This window comes from Alexandromys fortis, unplaced genomic scaffold, assembly GCF_014885135.2.
Source record: "Alexandromys fortis isolate MF-2015 unplaced genomic scaffold, M_Fortis_MF-2015_v1.1 scaffold_183, whole genome shotgun sequence".
Classification (NCBI taxonomy): Eukaryota; Metazoa; Chordata; class Mammalia; order Rodentia; family Cricetidae; genus Alexandromys; species Alexandromys fortis.
This window is the reverse complement of record NW_026068079.1, coordinates 864,438-878,435: the sequence shown is the minus strand read 5'-3', so window position 1 is coordinate 878,435 and position 13,998 is coordinate 864,438. Positions and strand designations below refer to the sequence as shown.

The 13,998-nt window shown below is 41.2% G+C and overlaps 1 protein-coding gene across 1 annotated transcript in view; it reads left to right on the top strand.

The window, feature by feature from the left end:
• Pappa (pappalysin 1) overlaps window positions 1–13,998 on the top strand; it is a 235,453-nt gene that overhangs the window by 103,022 nt on the left and 118,433 nt on the right. Inside the window, exons 8-9 of the mRNA XM_050121835.1 lie at window positions 1,073–1,201; window positions 9,607–9,698. Coding sequence (XP_049977792.1) covers window positions 1,073–1,201; window positions 9,607–9,698 — 221 coding nt within the window. The remainder of the gene's footprint in view (window positions 1–1,072; window positions 1,202–9,606; window positions 9,699–13,998) is intronic.

Below are 13,998 nucleotides of genomic sequence, written 5' to 3'. Positions count from 1 at the left end.
GACATTATTTTGTCTTAAGAAATGAATAATTGATAACACATAAGTCAATGCAAATAAAAAATAACAAATCCCTTTGAATACTGTCTATCAGAAAATATGAGCGGAGATGTGGTCATGTAGAATTGACACAAACATGCTTTTGTATTAAAGGGTAATTGCCAGTAGCCAGGTTCCTGGTGAGGAAGCCTGGACAGGCCCTGGATGTCTTAAGCCAGAGGAGAGGTGTAGTTTTGGCATGTTGGAAGTCTGGCAGGTACCAGGCTCCGGAACTGTAATTCTAGTACTAGATCCCTCTCTTCAAGAGACATGGTTATTAGGCAGGTCTGTGGGGTTAAGGGAAGCAAAATATAAACTATTACTCAATTGAATGCAGTTGGAAACAATTGGCTTAACTTCTCTATGCCTCATATTCATCATCCATAAAAACAACATTAAATACTAGTTACCACGTAGAGTTGTCTTGATTCTCAAATAAGCAAATACATAGCAAGTGCATAGCCTAAGGCCAAGATTCAATTAATGAACGCTATTGTTATTTAAGTAATGAGTAAGAGTCATGGATAGGAATGTGGGGAGAAGAGGCTAGTCTTTAATAACACCGTGTAAGACAGAGGCTATCTCGTACTCAGTGGGGTTTCTGCGTACAGGTCTTTAAAGGGGAGGACCTGGTCAGACGATGCCCAGCAGAATCGATATGCTCCCTCTGCTTTCTGTGCTCTTACCTACCCAGTCTTTTACCGGGATCTCTTCTTCCTACACTCTCTTAATGCATGGATCCCACCCTCCCTGCTACTCTTCTGCAAGGATTGCTATGAAGTTCAAAGTCCAAAGCACCTAGTACTACACAGCTATCCATCTGGTAACGGCTGTTTTTATTGGTGTACATTATAATGTACTCCATTGTGCTTCACAAAGAAGCTTAATCCAGTGCATAATACAGATTATTGTATTACTAAATGTGCCTTTGATTTAAAAAAAAAAAAAAGAGCAAGACTGAATATTCAAAAAAATCAATATTTCATTCTCTGCCTATCAGCCCCAAGCACTAACTAAATTCCTCTGCATTTTCCAGGGATCTGAAACTTGGCAATGTGTACCAGTACCAGATTATCACCATTTCAGGAACCAAAGAGAGTGAGCCATCACCGGCTGCCATATACACCCATGGAAGTGGGTACTGTGGTGATGGCATTATCCAGAAGTAAGTAGTTTCACCCATTGAAAAAGGAGGCTTGGGGAAATGGTAATTAGGTCAGGAGATGGACAAGGGGCTTGACTAGGAGATGGTTCCCTATGCATAAACTCTGAGGCACTGGTGCTCTCCAACCTCCTGCTAGAAGGCCTGTAAGCCGTCTGCTGGCTTTGGAAGAAAGTTCAGTGACTGCTTTCTTGGGTTATACTCATTTCTCAATTGTATGACATATGACTTAGCCAGAGATACAAATATGCATTTCCTACCCTCTGCTTTAAATGTTGGTTGTTGGAGGCTGGAGAGATGGCTCAGCAGTTAAGAGCATTGCCTGCTCTTCCAAAGGTCCTGAGTTCAATTCCCAGCAACTACATGGTGGCTCACAACCATCTGTAATGAGGTCTGATGCCCTCTTCTGGCCTTCAGGCATACACACAGACAGAATATTGTGTACTTAATAAATAAATATATTTAAACAAATAAATAAATAAATAAATAAATATTGGTTGTTTTTTAAATCAAAGGCTTGTGTATCTTAAATAAAGTCTTAAAAAAATCTGAAAAAAAAAAAAAACTTTCTTTAAACCAGGCATGGGTATGAATGTAATTCCAGCACTTGGGACGTAGAGGAAGGCAGATCTTGGAGTTAAAAGTGAGCCTGCTCTACAGAGCCAGTTCCAGGACAGCCAGAGCTACACAGAAAAACCATCTTTGAAAAAAAAAAAATCAAAACTTTTTTTTTTTCTTAAAGTCGTATTTGAATTTAATCACACACACATTTGAAGTGGCAAGAACCACCCAATTTCTAATCTGGATCGCTAATGTGGGCTGATCCACCTTTAATGTGGACCACACCCAATATCCTCTTTAAAGTGGAATTTTGGTTATCTAGTTCCTCGACTTAAAATGTATTCAAAGATTTCTTTTTATATTAAATATGATAATATTTGAAAAATTATGTTTCTTTGCTGGTTACCTTTTACATTTGTTAAAACTGCAATGACCAATTCAGAAATTGTGCCAAAAGCTCAGAAATGTAACAGAGTATTGTAAGAAACAATAATGAAACTGTAAGCACTAAACAATATTCCAGACTGAGTTGAGACCTGAAAATGAATACACTGGGTCAGTGAATCAAGAAATGTAAAAATTTCAGTCCAGCTAGAAATTACAATTGCAAAATATCAAGTTGTATGTAAAAAGCAATATATCTTGTAGTCTGTTCAGTCTGTGCATTGCCTAGTCCTTGGGGCAGGAGGTATGCATCTGCCAAACAGAAGCAAGAAGTCACGCACCCTCCCCACCACCAACTTCTGCTCTATTTTCTTCTCAAATATGCACAAAACAATCAGATGCTGGCACAAAATGGACGTCTTCATTTTCCTCTATAAATGAAGAGAAGACCAAGCACCATTCCAAATTAAGTTTGTTATTGCTTCCATTGCTAGCGTATTTATTTGCAAGGGACACTATCACTAAAGTCTAAAACCATTGGCAGGGTTAATCCCATGCCTCATGTGTGAGATGGCAAAATAAGCTATGGGCAAATTCCTTCATTAAGTGCGCTGTTGGATGTCACGGAATATTTTTGCAACTAGGGATTGCAATTACTATTCCGGCTGGGGAATGGGTGGTGTGAAGGGTGCATTTGCTTCAGGATTGATGAAAGCATTCATGTGCAGCCTAGGAATTGCTCTCAGGTATGGCACATACGTGAAACAAAAGTGCTCGATGCCTGCGGCCTGTGGTTGTCACCAACAGTGATGCTAGAGGGAAGAGCAGCTTGATTCATCACTGGTGATTGTGTGGGAGGTGACAGAAACTGGAAACCTGCACACTGGGAAGAGAAGGGTAGCTAGGACTAGATCTGTACTTGTGAAGGAAAAAGCAGTCTATACTCGAAAATCCACTCAAAAAACCAAAATCATAAGTATTTGATAGCAATATGCTGTCATTTCTTTCTGTTGTATGAGTATGTGTGTCCATATGTATGTCCCTGTATGTGTCTGGTGTGTGTGTGTGTCCCCATCCGTGTGTTTGTGTCCACCACATGCATGCCTGGCTTGGGGCACAGAGGCAGGAGGGTCAGAAATTCAAGATCATCTTCAGACATTCAGAAAGTCTGAGGCCAGATTGGCCTCATCACAAAAAAAAAAAAAAAAAAAAAAAAAAAAAAAAAGATATTTCTATTAACAATTCTGTTTATTTAAACAAAAAAAAGTTGACAAAGTTCTATTAACTTGGAAATATATAGATTCTATTAAAAAACATTTTAGCTCTTCTGAAATGAAGACCCATGTAAAAGCTGTGTTTTCAGGAGTAACCGCATGGCCCAGCAGATAAAAGTAATAACCAAGCAAGCCTTGAAACCCTGACTTTACCTTGAGTCCCAGAACCTGGGAGAGAACCAACTCCACTAATACACACGTAATAATATTAACAAAAATAATACATTATCATCAATTTTAAATAGATGCATTTTCACAATTAAATCAGACTTTTGATAGACAAAAATTTGCACTCAATTTGTATTATTTAAGAGAGAAGTAGATATTTGAATTTTTCTCTGATATCCTTGAAAGAATTAGTTAAGCCATTTTAAAATAAATAATATCTAAATTTAAGAAAACATACAGCCAGTAATTATTTGCATAATTTCCCATGGTTTACTGAAACATGCATCTCAAGGATGTATATTTGTGCCCTGAAAGACCGGTACCACATACCAATTCCAAACAGAATTATCAATAGTAGTATTGAAGATTTAAGTCTTGAATTGTGGCACAAATCATCTGGTTGCTAAGAACTGGACTTCATGAATACAAACTATAAAGGCCCACTTATGTTTGAGGGTGACCTACAATATGTTGTGGGTATTTTAGGTCTGTATTAAATAAAGAAGAAAAGCAGCAACAGAACATGAAGGGCAACAAAACAGGGAGAGAAGAACTAGTTATTAGTTCCTCCTACACTGAGATGTCAACTCTAAACTTTGGATAAGTCTGTGCTTGACAAAACACTAAACTAATCCCAGAATCACCCGGGAGGAAGTGTCAAGATCGCATAACCCATCCAGGGTGCCCATAAAACATTACAGGCATTCCTAAGAACCCATCACTGTAACTTCAAATTTTCTAACTCAGCACTGTCTTAGTTAGGGTTCTACTGCCGTGAAGAGGCACTACAACCACAGCAACTCTTATAAAGGAAAACATCTCATTAGGGTTGGCTTGCAGGTCAGAGGTTCAGTCCATGGCCATCATGGCAGGAAGCATGGCAGCGTGACGGCAGGCAGACAAGGGGTTGGAGCAGGTTATGAGTCCTACGTCTGAAGCAGCGAGCAACAGAAAGAGAGACAGACACTGAGTCTAACTTAAGCATTAGAAACCCAAAGCCCACCCCGTGGATACACTTTTTCCACGATTACACCTCCTAATCTCTCTCAAGTACTACTACTTCAAATGACCACACATTGAAATACAGCAGCCTGTAGGAGCCGTTCATATCCAAACCATCTAATCAAAAAGAACTTCTCCAGATTTTGAGCCTTAATTTATAGCTCAGTCTATCTATATTGTAAACACATGCAGCTGCATTTACAGAATATGACAAGGAATGTAAGCCTTTTTAGTGGCCTGAATGTCTCCTCGGCAACATAACTTAAAGCACCAAAACACAAAAAAAAAAAAAAAAAAAAAAAAAAAAAAAAACAAAAAAAAACACAATAGATTTTATAATTTGTTTACTTAGAATCAGAACCCTGCATAGATATCAAATATTTGGGTTACCTTTAGTAAAATGGAGTAACCACTTATAGATGCTTTGCAGAAAAATGAATCTGATTTAAAAATGTCCTAGCAAGGAAGGAGGAAGGTAGCTCCAGTTTAGATGGAGCTTAGCTCGCGGGTAGAGAAGAGTGGGCAGAGTGGCCCAGCAGGGAAAGTCACTTTGCCAGACTTGACCTTCTGACTTCCTTCCCCAGAACCCACAAGGTGGGAGCAGAAAATGCATTTCCCTAAGTTGTCCTTTGATCTCCACAAAAGCACCTCAGCACACATGCAAACTCACTAAATGAATGAATGTGATTTAAAATAAACAGAAAGACCAGGCCCAACACTCACAACGACCCTTAAGAAGCAAGCACTCTGCTGTGAAGGACACATAGCAATGGATTCTCCCAGCTTCATACAGTGTGGGATGAAAAGACTGGTTGGATGCTGTGATAGTAACACCGTGTGTGACCATTCACCAAGCTTTCACCACACATGAGACCTTATATTACAGCATTACATACTTGCGTCCCCTCCACAATCATGCATGATGACACATTATCATAGCTTGTAGTAAAATAACACACAAAATTAACTCTTTACACAGGTGATCTTACTGCCATTTTGACTGAGGTCAGGTGACCTTACCACCATCTTAACTGAGGTCAGGTGACTTCACTGCCTTCTTAACTAAGCTCCAGGTCAGGGGACAAAGTCCTGCCATCTTTACTGAGGTATTTCCTGCCTGGTTCCCTGTTTCTGACTCTGTTGCATGAGTGTTTTTTGTGCAGTGGCATGCCTTTGGTAGGGCCCACCAAGAGCATCCACTTTGCCCAATTCCTGTTGACACTGTGTATGTGTGTGCATACATGTAATTTAAATAAACCTATGTTTACTGTTAAAAAAATAACACACAAAAATATTAAAGTACATTTCTCAAGCATTCATGCATCTTAAAAGTAGAACGAACATTTGTACTAAGGACCTGATTGTCATCTGAATTCATCTCTTTATTTTAATGTGAGAAGAGAAGGTTACCAAATTGGGCAGTAGAGGGGTAGCTGAATGCCTTCTCCCTCATCCCAAGCACTGGGACTGCTCGGATGACACAGAGTCTGTCTCCTCCTTTGGCATGTCACAACCCGGTACAGGAACTCAGGTATTAGGGAAAGATAGTCAGTTCTGTGATAGATGAAAATGATGCCTGCCCACTCCAGCCTAACAGGTCAAAAAAGGTTTCTCAGAACTGCTCTATCCAATGAAGGACCCGCCGTGACTAGAAGATGTTTGTAGTGACCCCAAATGTTTTGCTTAAGGCAATAGAATGAGCTGATCAGGGGATGATGGAAAATAAATTGGAAATATTGCTCCTCGCTTAGGGAACTAAGATTTAGCGAAAGGATGTCTCCCTACATAACACGTGGAAAAAACTAAGAAGCTGAAGGTCCTTGGTGATTTCTAGCCTGTGAGATTCACTAACAGAGAATGCTGAAGACAGGAGTACAAACCTTGTAGCTCATGGCTTTTCAGACAGGAGAGAACTTGGGTGGCTCCTTAGAGATTGATACAATGTCCTAGGTCATCTTAAAGATTGATTGCTAGGCCCTATTCTGCTGTTCTGACACCTCCTAAAGACAACAAACATTGCCTGGTGTTAATTGCCCCTGGTAAAAGGAAAAGTCTGAGAGACATGTTTCATGCTGGGACAGTTCCCAGCTGGTCTCTGTGAAGGGAGGGACAGCTGCCACACACTCTACAGAGACCTCCCAAGGCAAAGAAGGAATGGGAACTGAATCTTTTAGCATCTGCTAGGTGCTGTCCAGCATGCTAGACAATTTAAATCATGCTTCCGTTTCTGTACCCAACTCCTAGAAGAAGGTTTAACTAGTTCCATCATAACTCATGAGGAAACAAGAGTGGGCATCTGCAGGACCACCACACAATACACATTTCAGGGCTGAGGGACTTGTTCTAAAATGTCCAACATAGTGGGCATCTGCAGGACCACATACAATTCATATTTCAGGGCTAAGGGACTTTGTTCTGAACTGTCCAACATAGTGGACGCTGGCCACATGCTGTAGGTGATTATTTGACAAGAAGCTACTGTGACTGAAGAATGAAATCCCAGTTGTATTTTTTTAAAGCACACTTTTTTAAATTTTTTTTAATTTTTTAATGATTTATTTAACTTTATTTTATGTGCATTGGTGTGAAGGTGTCAGATCTCATGGAACTGCATTTTCAGACAGTTGTGAGCTGCCATGTGGGTGCTGGGAATTGAACCCGGGTCCTCTGGAAGAGCAGTCAGTGCTCTTACCGCTGAGCATCTCTCCAGCCCCCCAGTTGTATTTTCTTTCAATAAATTTAAACTTATGATAAGATCGGCTGGACAGGCCAAGGGACTCACATAGATGGGGCAGTTATTTTTTGGGTTATGTAGTTGTAAGTGTAAGATTTTCTAATTCTAAAGGATTGGAACATTCCAGAAAGCAACAATCCATCTAATTTCCCAGATTTTGCTTTTCTTATTCCTTGCCAAAGCCTAGTTTGAGGAGGTGGAGGGGGACAATGCTCATTTTTTGGACATTTTGATCTCTGTAAAATCATCATTAGGTGATGAAAATAATTTCAAGAAGAATAGGCCTCAGAGTTCTGGACAACAAGAACAACAAACTCAATGAGGAGAGTAGAACTTTCTAGTTAAAGATTACTAGACCCAGGATGTAAGTGAAAGCAAGACAGAGTCTTTTGGTGTATTGAGGGAGAGAGGAAATTGTCAGCACATGGAGGGTTGAAGCATGAAGGACTTGGACATTTCCACCCTTTACAATGAAAAGAATATCTCTAGAGACAGGAGTGACATCACAATGAAAAGAAGAATACCTCTAGAGACAGGAGTGACTTCATAATGAAAAGAAGAATACCTCTAGAGACAAGAATGACGTCAAGAACAAGAGGCAGCCAGTCATTTGTTAATTTATTCCTCCATTTCTATCCACTGTCTTATTAGTTTAAAGGACTTGGAGGTCCAAAGCATAAGGACTGGAAAGATGTCTCCAGTGGTAAAATGCTTGCCTTGACTTGGGATACATATTTACTGCTGGGAGAGGTTTGGATGGCCACAAAAAACAAAAAAAAAAGAATAAAGAAGTAAGATTTTACTCAATGCTAAAGTGTTTGCCTTGTTAGCATAAGGCCCTGAGCTGATTCCCAGAACCCACTTTACAAACAAAAGAGTACTGCTCCTTGCTTATAACCTTAGCACAGCAGAGGTCAAACAATTGGATCCCTAGGCTGCTGGCCAGTGAACCCAGCCTACCTAGTGAACTCCAGGCCAGTTTGAATCAAAAACTGACTGGACAATGTTCTTGACAGCAACAACACACCCTGCTTCCACATACATGTGCTTCCATGTACATACGGATCTGCACATGTGTGTGCATATACAAGTATTCATATGCATGTGTGTACGTGATGGAGGAAGGTCACTGGCTAATAAAGAAACTGGCTTGGCCCATTTTATTGGTTAGAACATAGGTGGGGAAACAGAATAGAATTCTGGGAAGAAGAGGAAGTGAGGTCAGACTCTGCTCTGCTCCCGGAGAGACCCAACAGCTCTGCTCTCTGGAGCAGAGATGCCATGCTCAGCTCTCCCGGGTAGACTCGACAGCTCTGCTCTCTGGAGCAGAGACACCAGGCTCCACTCTCCCAGGCAGCTCTGACTCAGGATGGACTTAGGCTAGAATCTTCCCGGTAAGCGCACCTTGGGGTGCTTACACACATTATTAGACATGGGCTAGTCCAGGTGCGAGAATTAGCCTAGAAGAGGCTAGATAGAAATGGGCCAACCAGTGTTTAAATGAATACAGTTTGTGTATTGTTATTTCGGGCATAAGCTAGCCAGGCGGCTGGGATGCTGGGGACGCAGCCCCGCCGCCGCTTCCTATTTCAACATGTATGCATGCAGACACAACACACACAGCATGCCATGTAGTGGCATTTTATTTGTATTTTAATAAATAAAACTTGGCTGAGGAACAGAAAAGTAAAATAGCAACACTGGTAAGTCTTACAAACCAGGCAGTAATGACACACACCTTAAGTAGCCACAATGACTCGCACCTTTATTCCCAGTAACTGTAACCACACTAGCTTGCCATTGAAATCAGGCGCTAGTGGTGCATGCCTTTCATCCCAGCTCTGGAGAGGAATATATGATGGGGGAAACAGCTCACACACAGTTTCATTCTGAGATTCCTGGAGGCAGGATCGCCATTCTGAACTGAAGTAGAGGTAAGAGCCAGTGGCTGACTGTTTTGCTTTTCTGGCCTTCAGGTTGAACCTGAGTTTCTCTCTGAGTTTTTACTAATTGTGCTTCACATATATGTAAAAAAGAAATGTCAACATAGTGGCCAGTTGTGAAGCAGAATTGTCCTTTGTCATAAAAATACAGCTAAGACAAAAGTAATCATGTTTTATAAATCTATTCCTTTTGTTGATTTCATTTTGATGCGGAACCAGGATTCAGGGAAAGAGACTTGCATGAGATCAAACAGAAGTTCCAGGATCCCTGTAATACCTTTCTCCATTTAGCCTCAGTTCTGCAACTGACCCGGGATATCCCCTTCTATTTCCATTGTGCAGGGGCCAAGGGGAAGAGTGTGATGACATGAATAAGATCAATGGTGATGGCTGCTCCCTTTTCTGCCAGCAAGAAGTCTCCTTCAACTGTGTCGGTGAGTCTTTGTCATATAGTTGTACTTGGCTGGTTGCTCATTTATAATAACAATTGTGAGTAAATAAAATCACTCATTTCAGTTCACATTTATTAAATATCTCCCATGTGACACACACTATCATAAACAGTGAGAACGCAGAAGTTGAAAAACAAGGTAGGACGACAGAGGGCAAATATTGCTGTCCTCATGAGCTCGCGTCCTCAGAGATGATGACAATGACAGGTGACATTTTTATGACCCTTTACCTTACAAACATTACTGGTTTCCTTCATACCAATTGTCCAAGATGGCTATGGTATAGTATATTATGAGTAAGTTTTTTATTCTTTAGAGGTGGGAAAAATCAGAAGTCGAAGCGATTACAAAATATGTTCTGAATCCCAATGACCGGCAGAGACTGAAGAATGTCTTGACCTTGATTGTGTGTGATTCTCACATCTCTGCTCACCCTATTTCTTACACTCTCCACCTGGGGGTCTACCTGCTGCCTGGGTGCTTGCTTCAGATCTAAACTGCGCAGTCTCAGGGATCTGCAGGGCAGGACAAATAACAGCCCAGTCTGTGCTTTGAAAGCAATCCTCTTTTCCCCACCTTTAAACAATTCGGGTGGGAAAAGTGTTTTCCTCTGCCTTCTCAAGGAGTCTGGCCTATCTTGTTGTTTCAGCCCCACTTGGGAGGCCCTGTCCAGCCCCAGGGCTGGTAAACAGGGGGTGGGGGCAGGGATGGAATTTCGAGCTGGCCCAGATGAGATCATGCTTCCTTTAAGATGCAAATCGATACCTGAAGATCAAAGGTCCTCTCGCTAATCCCTTGGGCTGGAGGTGAAAACCAATCACAATTCATTTGCAAGTACAAAGGACAGAGGTGCACTATCTGAAAGGGACTGGGCAGCTCCAGAAGGGATGAAAACCTCGGTGGGAAGATTTCTCACTGAAAGGCCGTCTTCCAGGAGGACTGTGGGGAAGAGATGTCATCGCATCTTTGCATCTGCAGTGCATTAAAGCGCTGCTCTGTCTTCTTGTAGACTAAGGTCTGTGAGCATAAAAGAAATGCGTCATTTACTGTCAGTTCATTCTGAACACCACTCTGGTGCACCTACTGTCTATCTCCTGCACCAAGTCGGAGCTGAGCAACACCATGGAGATGCTCTGCAAACGAGTGTGGTTCCAAAAAAGAAGACATTGAATGAGGAAGGACTTGACAGTTTCTAGGCAGAACTTTGCCTCGTTTTCTTTTTTTAATTGCAGAAGTCTTTCTCCCAGGTTGAGCGCTGGGTGTAGCCTGTTGTGAAAACTTGATTACTAACTAGCCTAGTGGTATGGCAACAGGGAACATGACCTAAAATCAAGAGTCAAGCTCTAGATCAAATGTTAAAGACGTGCATAAGGTTGAGCAGGTTTGGGCCTATGTCCACGTCCACTAAATGGAAATGATTAGGTAAGGATCTTTGAGAATTGGTCCTTCTACTATATGGTTTCCAGTGTGTGTGGCTGAATTATAAACTTTACTTGAACCCAAACTTCACCTTTGCCAAGTATCACTGATCCCAATCTATACCAAAAATACTTATCTATCTTACTTATGTGAATGTCTCTTTAGAGCTCCCTGGAAGACAGTAGGTTCTGGTGAAGGTGGGGTGTTCAGCACGGATCCCCTAAAATAGATGCTTGATATCTAACGTTCTTATACTGTTCTCTAGAACTAGTCAACAATACACAATGACTGGAAAGCTGCTTTCAGGCAAGGATCAGTAAACTGTGGTCCACAGACCGGAACTAGGATTTGTATATTTCAGGAACCACATTCACTCACATTCCGAAGTCTGAAAGCTTCCCAGACACATCAGAGGAGAGTGGGTGAAAGATCCTGTGTTCCAGGGAACTCAAAACATTATCTGTCCCTTTAGCTACAAAGATTTTCACTTGCTGAACTGTGCATCAGAATTTTAATTCTTTTGGTTGCTATAACCTTGTGCAAAGAGTGCAAGGAAATTAGGGTGTTATCAACCACTTATCAGAAACTGAACTGAATTTTAGATATAGAGTAGTAGGATTGAGAGACTCTTCTAGAAGTAGCACTAAGTGGTGAATCTAGAATCTGTTTTCCTTTTTGGCCATCACTTTTCCTTCTGCTTTGAGTAAAGATTCAGGATTAGCAGTTTTCAAATTGTGCTCTTTAACATTTGTGAAGAATTAAAACTGAAGGAAAGGGTGTTGTCGAGAAGATAAGACTCAGTTCATCTTCTTTACTAGGTCCTAAGTGTTCTGTTGGGGATAGTATTTGATGGCCAACTTTTCTATGTCAGGCATATTTGTAAACCATTATTCTCCGTGTACCTTTTCTATGAATCACTTTCACAAAACAAGGCAGGACGCTTGATGCAGAAGATAGGCACACAGGGCTAAGTCAAGTTTAAAACGAGGTCTGAGGATATACTTATTGTGCAAGTTACTTGCAAGAAAGGTCACTCATCAGTTCTGATTTAAAGAGCTTTGGAGGTTGATGGGGACTTTATCATTATGAAGCAATTCACGTAATAATGTAATGGAGTGGAATACATAGATGATATGAAAGGATGTCTTTCATTTTTACATTGAGTTATGTCTGTGTTAAAGATATCAGCTGTACCCTGACTGCTCGTTTAGATTCCATGATAGACTCTTACAGACATACAGGCATTCCAGGCAGAATGGAATGCTTCCTAAGATACCAGATCTCGGAGATTTTATTCCAACACAAACTCTAAAGCTTGAGTCTGAAAAACTTCCTTTTAAGAAAAACATCTCAAATATTAGGAGGGAAATTTGCACACACACACACACACACACACACACACACACACACACATGTATACTAGCTTTAATGACTCAGAGAGGTGAGACTGGAGTTTTGTTGAGGGCTTTGTTGATGTGGACATTCTTATTATTGTGTGTGTCAAGAGTAATGAACAAGAAAATGGGCCTCTGTGAAAATGACTTGGGTTCACACCACAGCTTGGATATACAATGCTGACTAGGATTTGGTATTCTCATCCAGAAAATGTCAAAGACCTGGGGCTCACCTCTGACATCTATATCCTCTTTCTAGACCTAAGGAATCAGAATCATTCTCCCAATGAGGTAGAGCCCAATCCTCATTAGAATAGTTGAATACCCAAGGTTCTTCCCTAAGTCACTCCAGCTCATGTATGGCTCACAGCCTAGATTTACCTTCTATCAACAGACAAGAGATACCCAACTTGGATTTTGAAGCCACTATGGAATCGATTCTGTTGGAGATGTATCCAAAGTACTAGAGACAGCATCTAGCATCCCAACTGAGGAGACACAGGAACAGGTGTGTTAGTTCTTCCAACGCCAAATCTTCTGCCTGAAAATTGGCCTGTAGGGCATACAATTCCTAGTTTACAGTTCTCCAAGAAAGCCCTCCATCAGATACTGGGTATTTCAAATATCTGGCTTATTTAGTTTATTTTGTCTAAGCTAACCACAATTGATTATGCCTAAAAATCCTAACTGAAAAATATCCTCACCACGTAGGAGGACGTTCAGTAGCGTTTCCTGAAGAGGCTTCCCTCTGCTTTTGTGGAAGACATATCAACTGCAATAGTCCTTGCTGGGAGCCTCACAGTGGGGTAGCCCTATACTGTGCAGTTTTATTTAATATGAGTCTATGTGTGGCTCTTATTCCTCGTGTGAGATCTGAGATTTTTTTCATGTTGTTTCAGCTGACCCAAGCTTGCGGAGATATGGTTCTACCTCCAGACTGAATAAAAGACCCTGCCTTGTCCCTCTGGAACTCTGCCATTGGAAATATTTTTCTTCCTTCTTTCTTTTTCCTTCCTTCCTTCTGCTTTTCATTTCTGATTTTTCCTCTTCCATCACCTCCTGTCTTCCTCTTAGTTCTTGTCATCATTCCCCTCCTGCTCCTTCTCCTCCTCTGTTGCCGCTGTTATCACAGGCCCTTTAGAAGGGCTGTTTTCCCTGGGCCAATGACAGCAGTGGGAGAGTGGGTGACAGATTTATGGGGGCATTCCCCTTCACTTTTCAGAAGCCCACACATCCGGAAGTATTCCCAAGGTGCCAATGTGTTATTGTGCAACACTCTGGTGACTTCCCTTTTCCACTTTCCCACCCTCGGTGCCCCAGTCCCCCAGCACATAATAAGTTTCTTATTAAAACAAATACCGCCCACAAGACCTCTTGAGTAATACCGATTACATCCCTTTTGCAATGTGGAAATTATCTTGTCCTCTTTCCGCCTTTTAGAACTGTAACACACACCAGGCCTGGGGTTT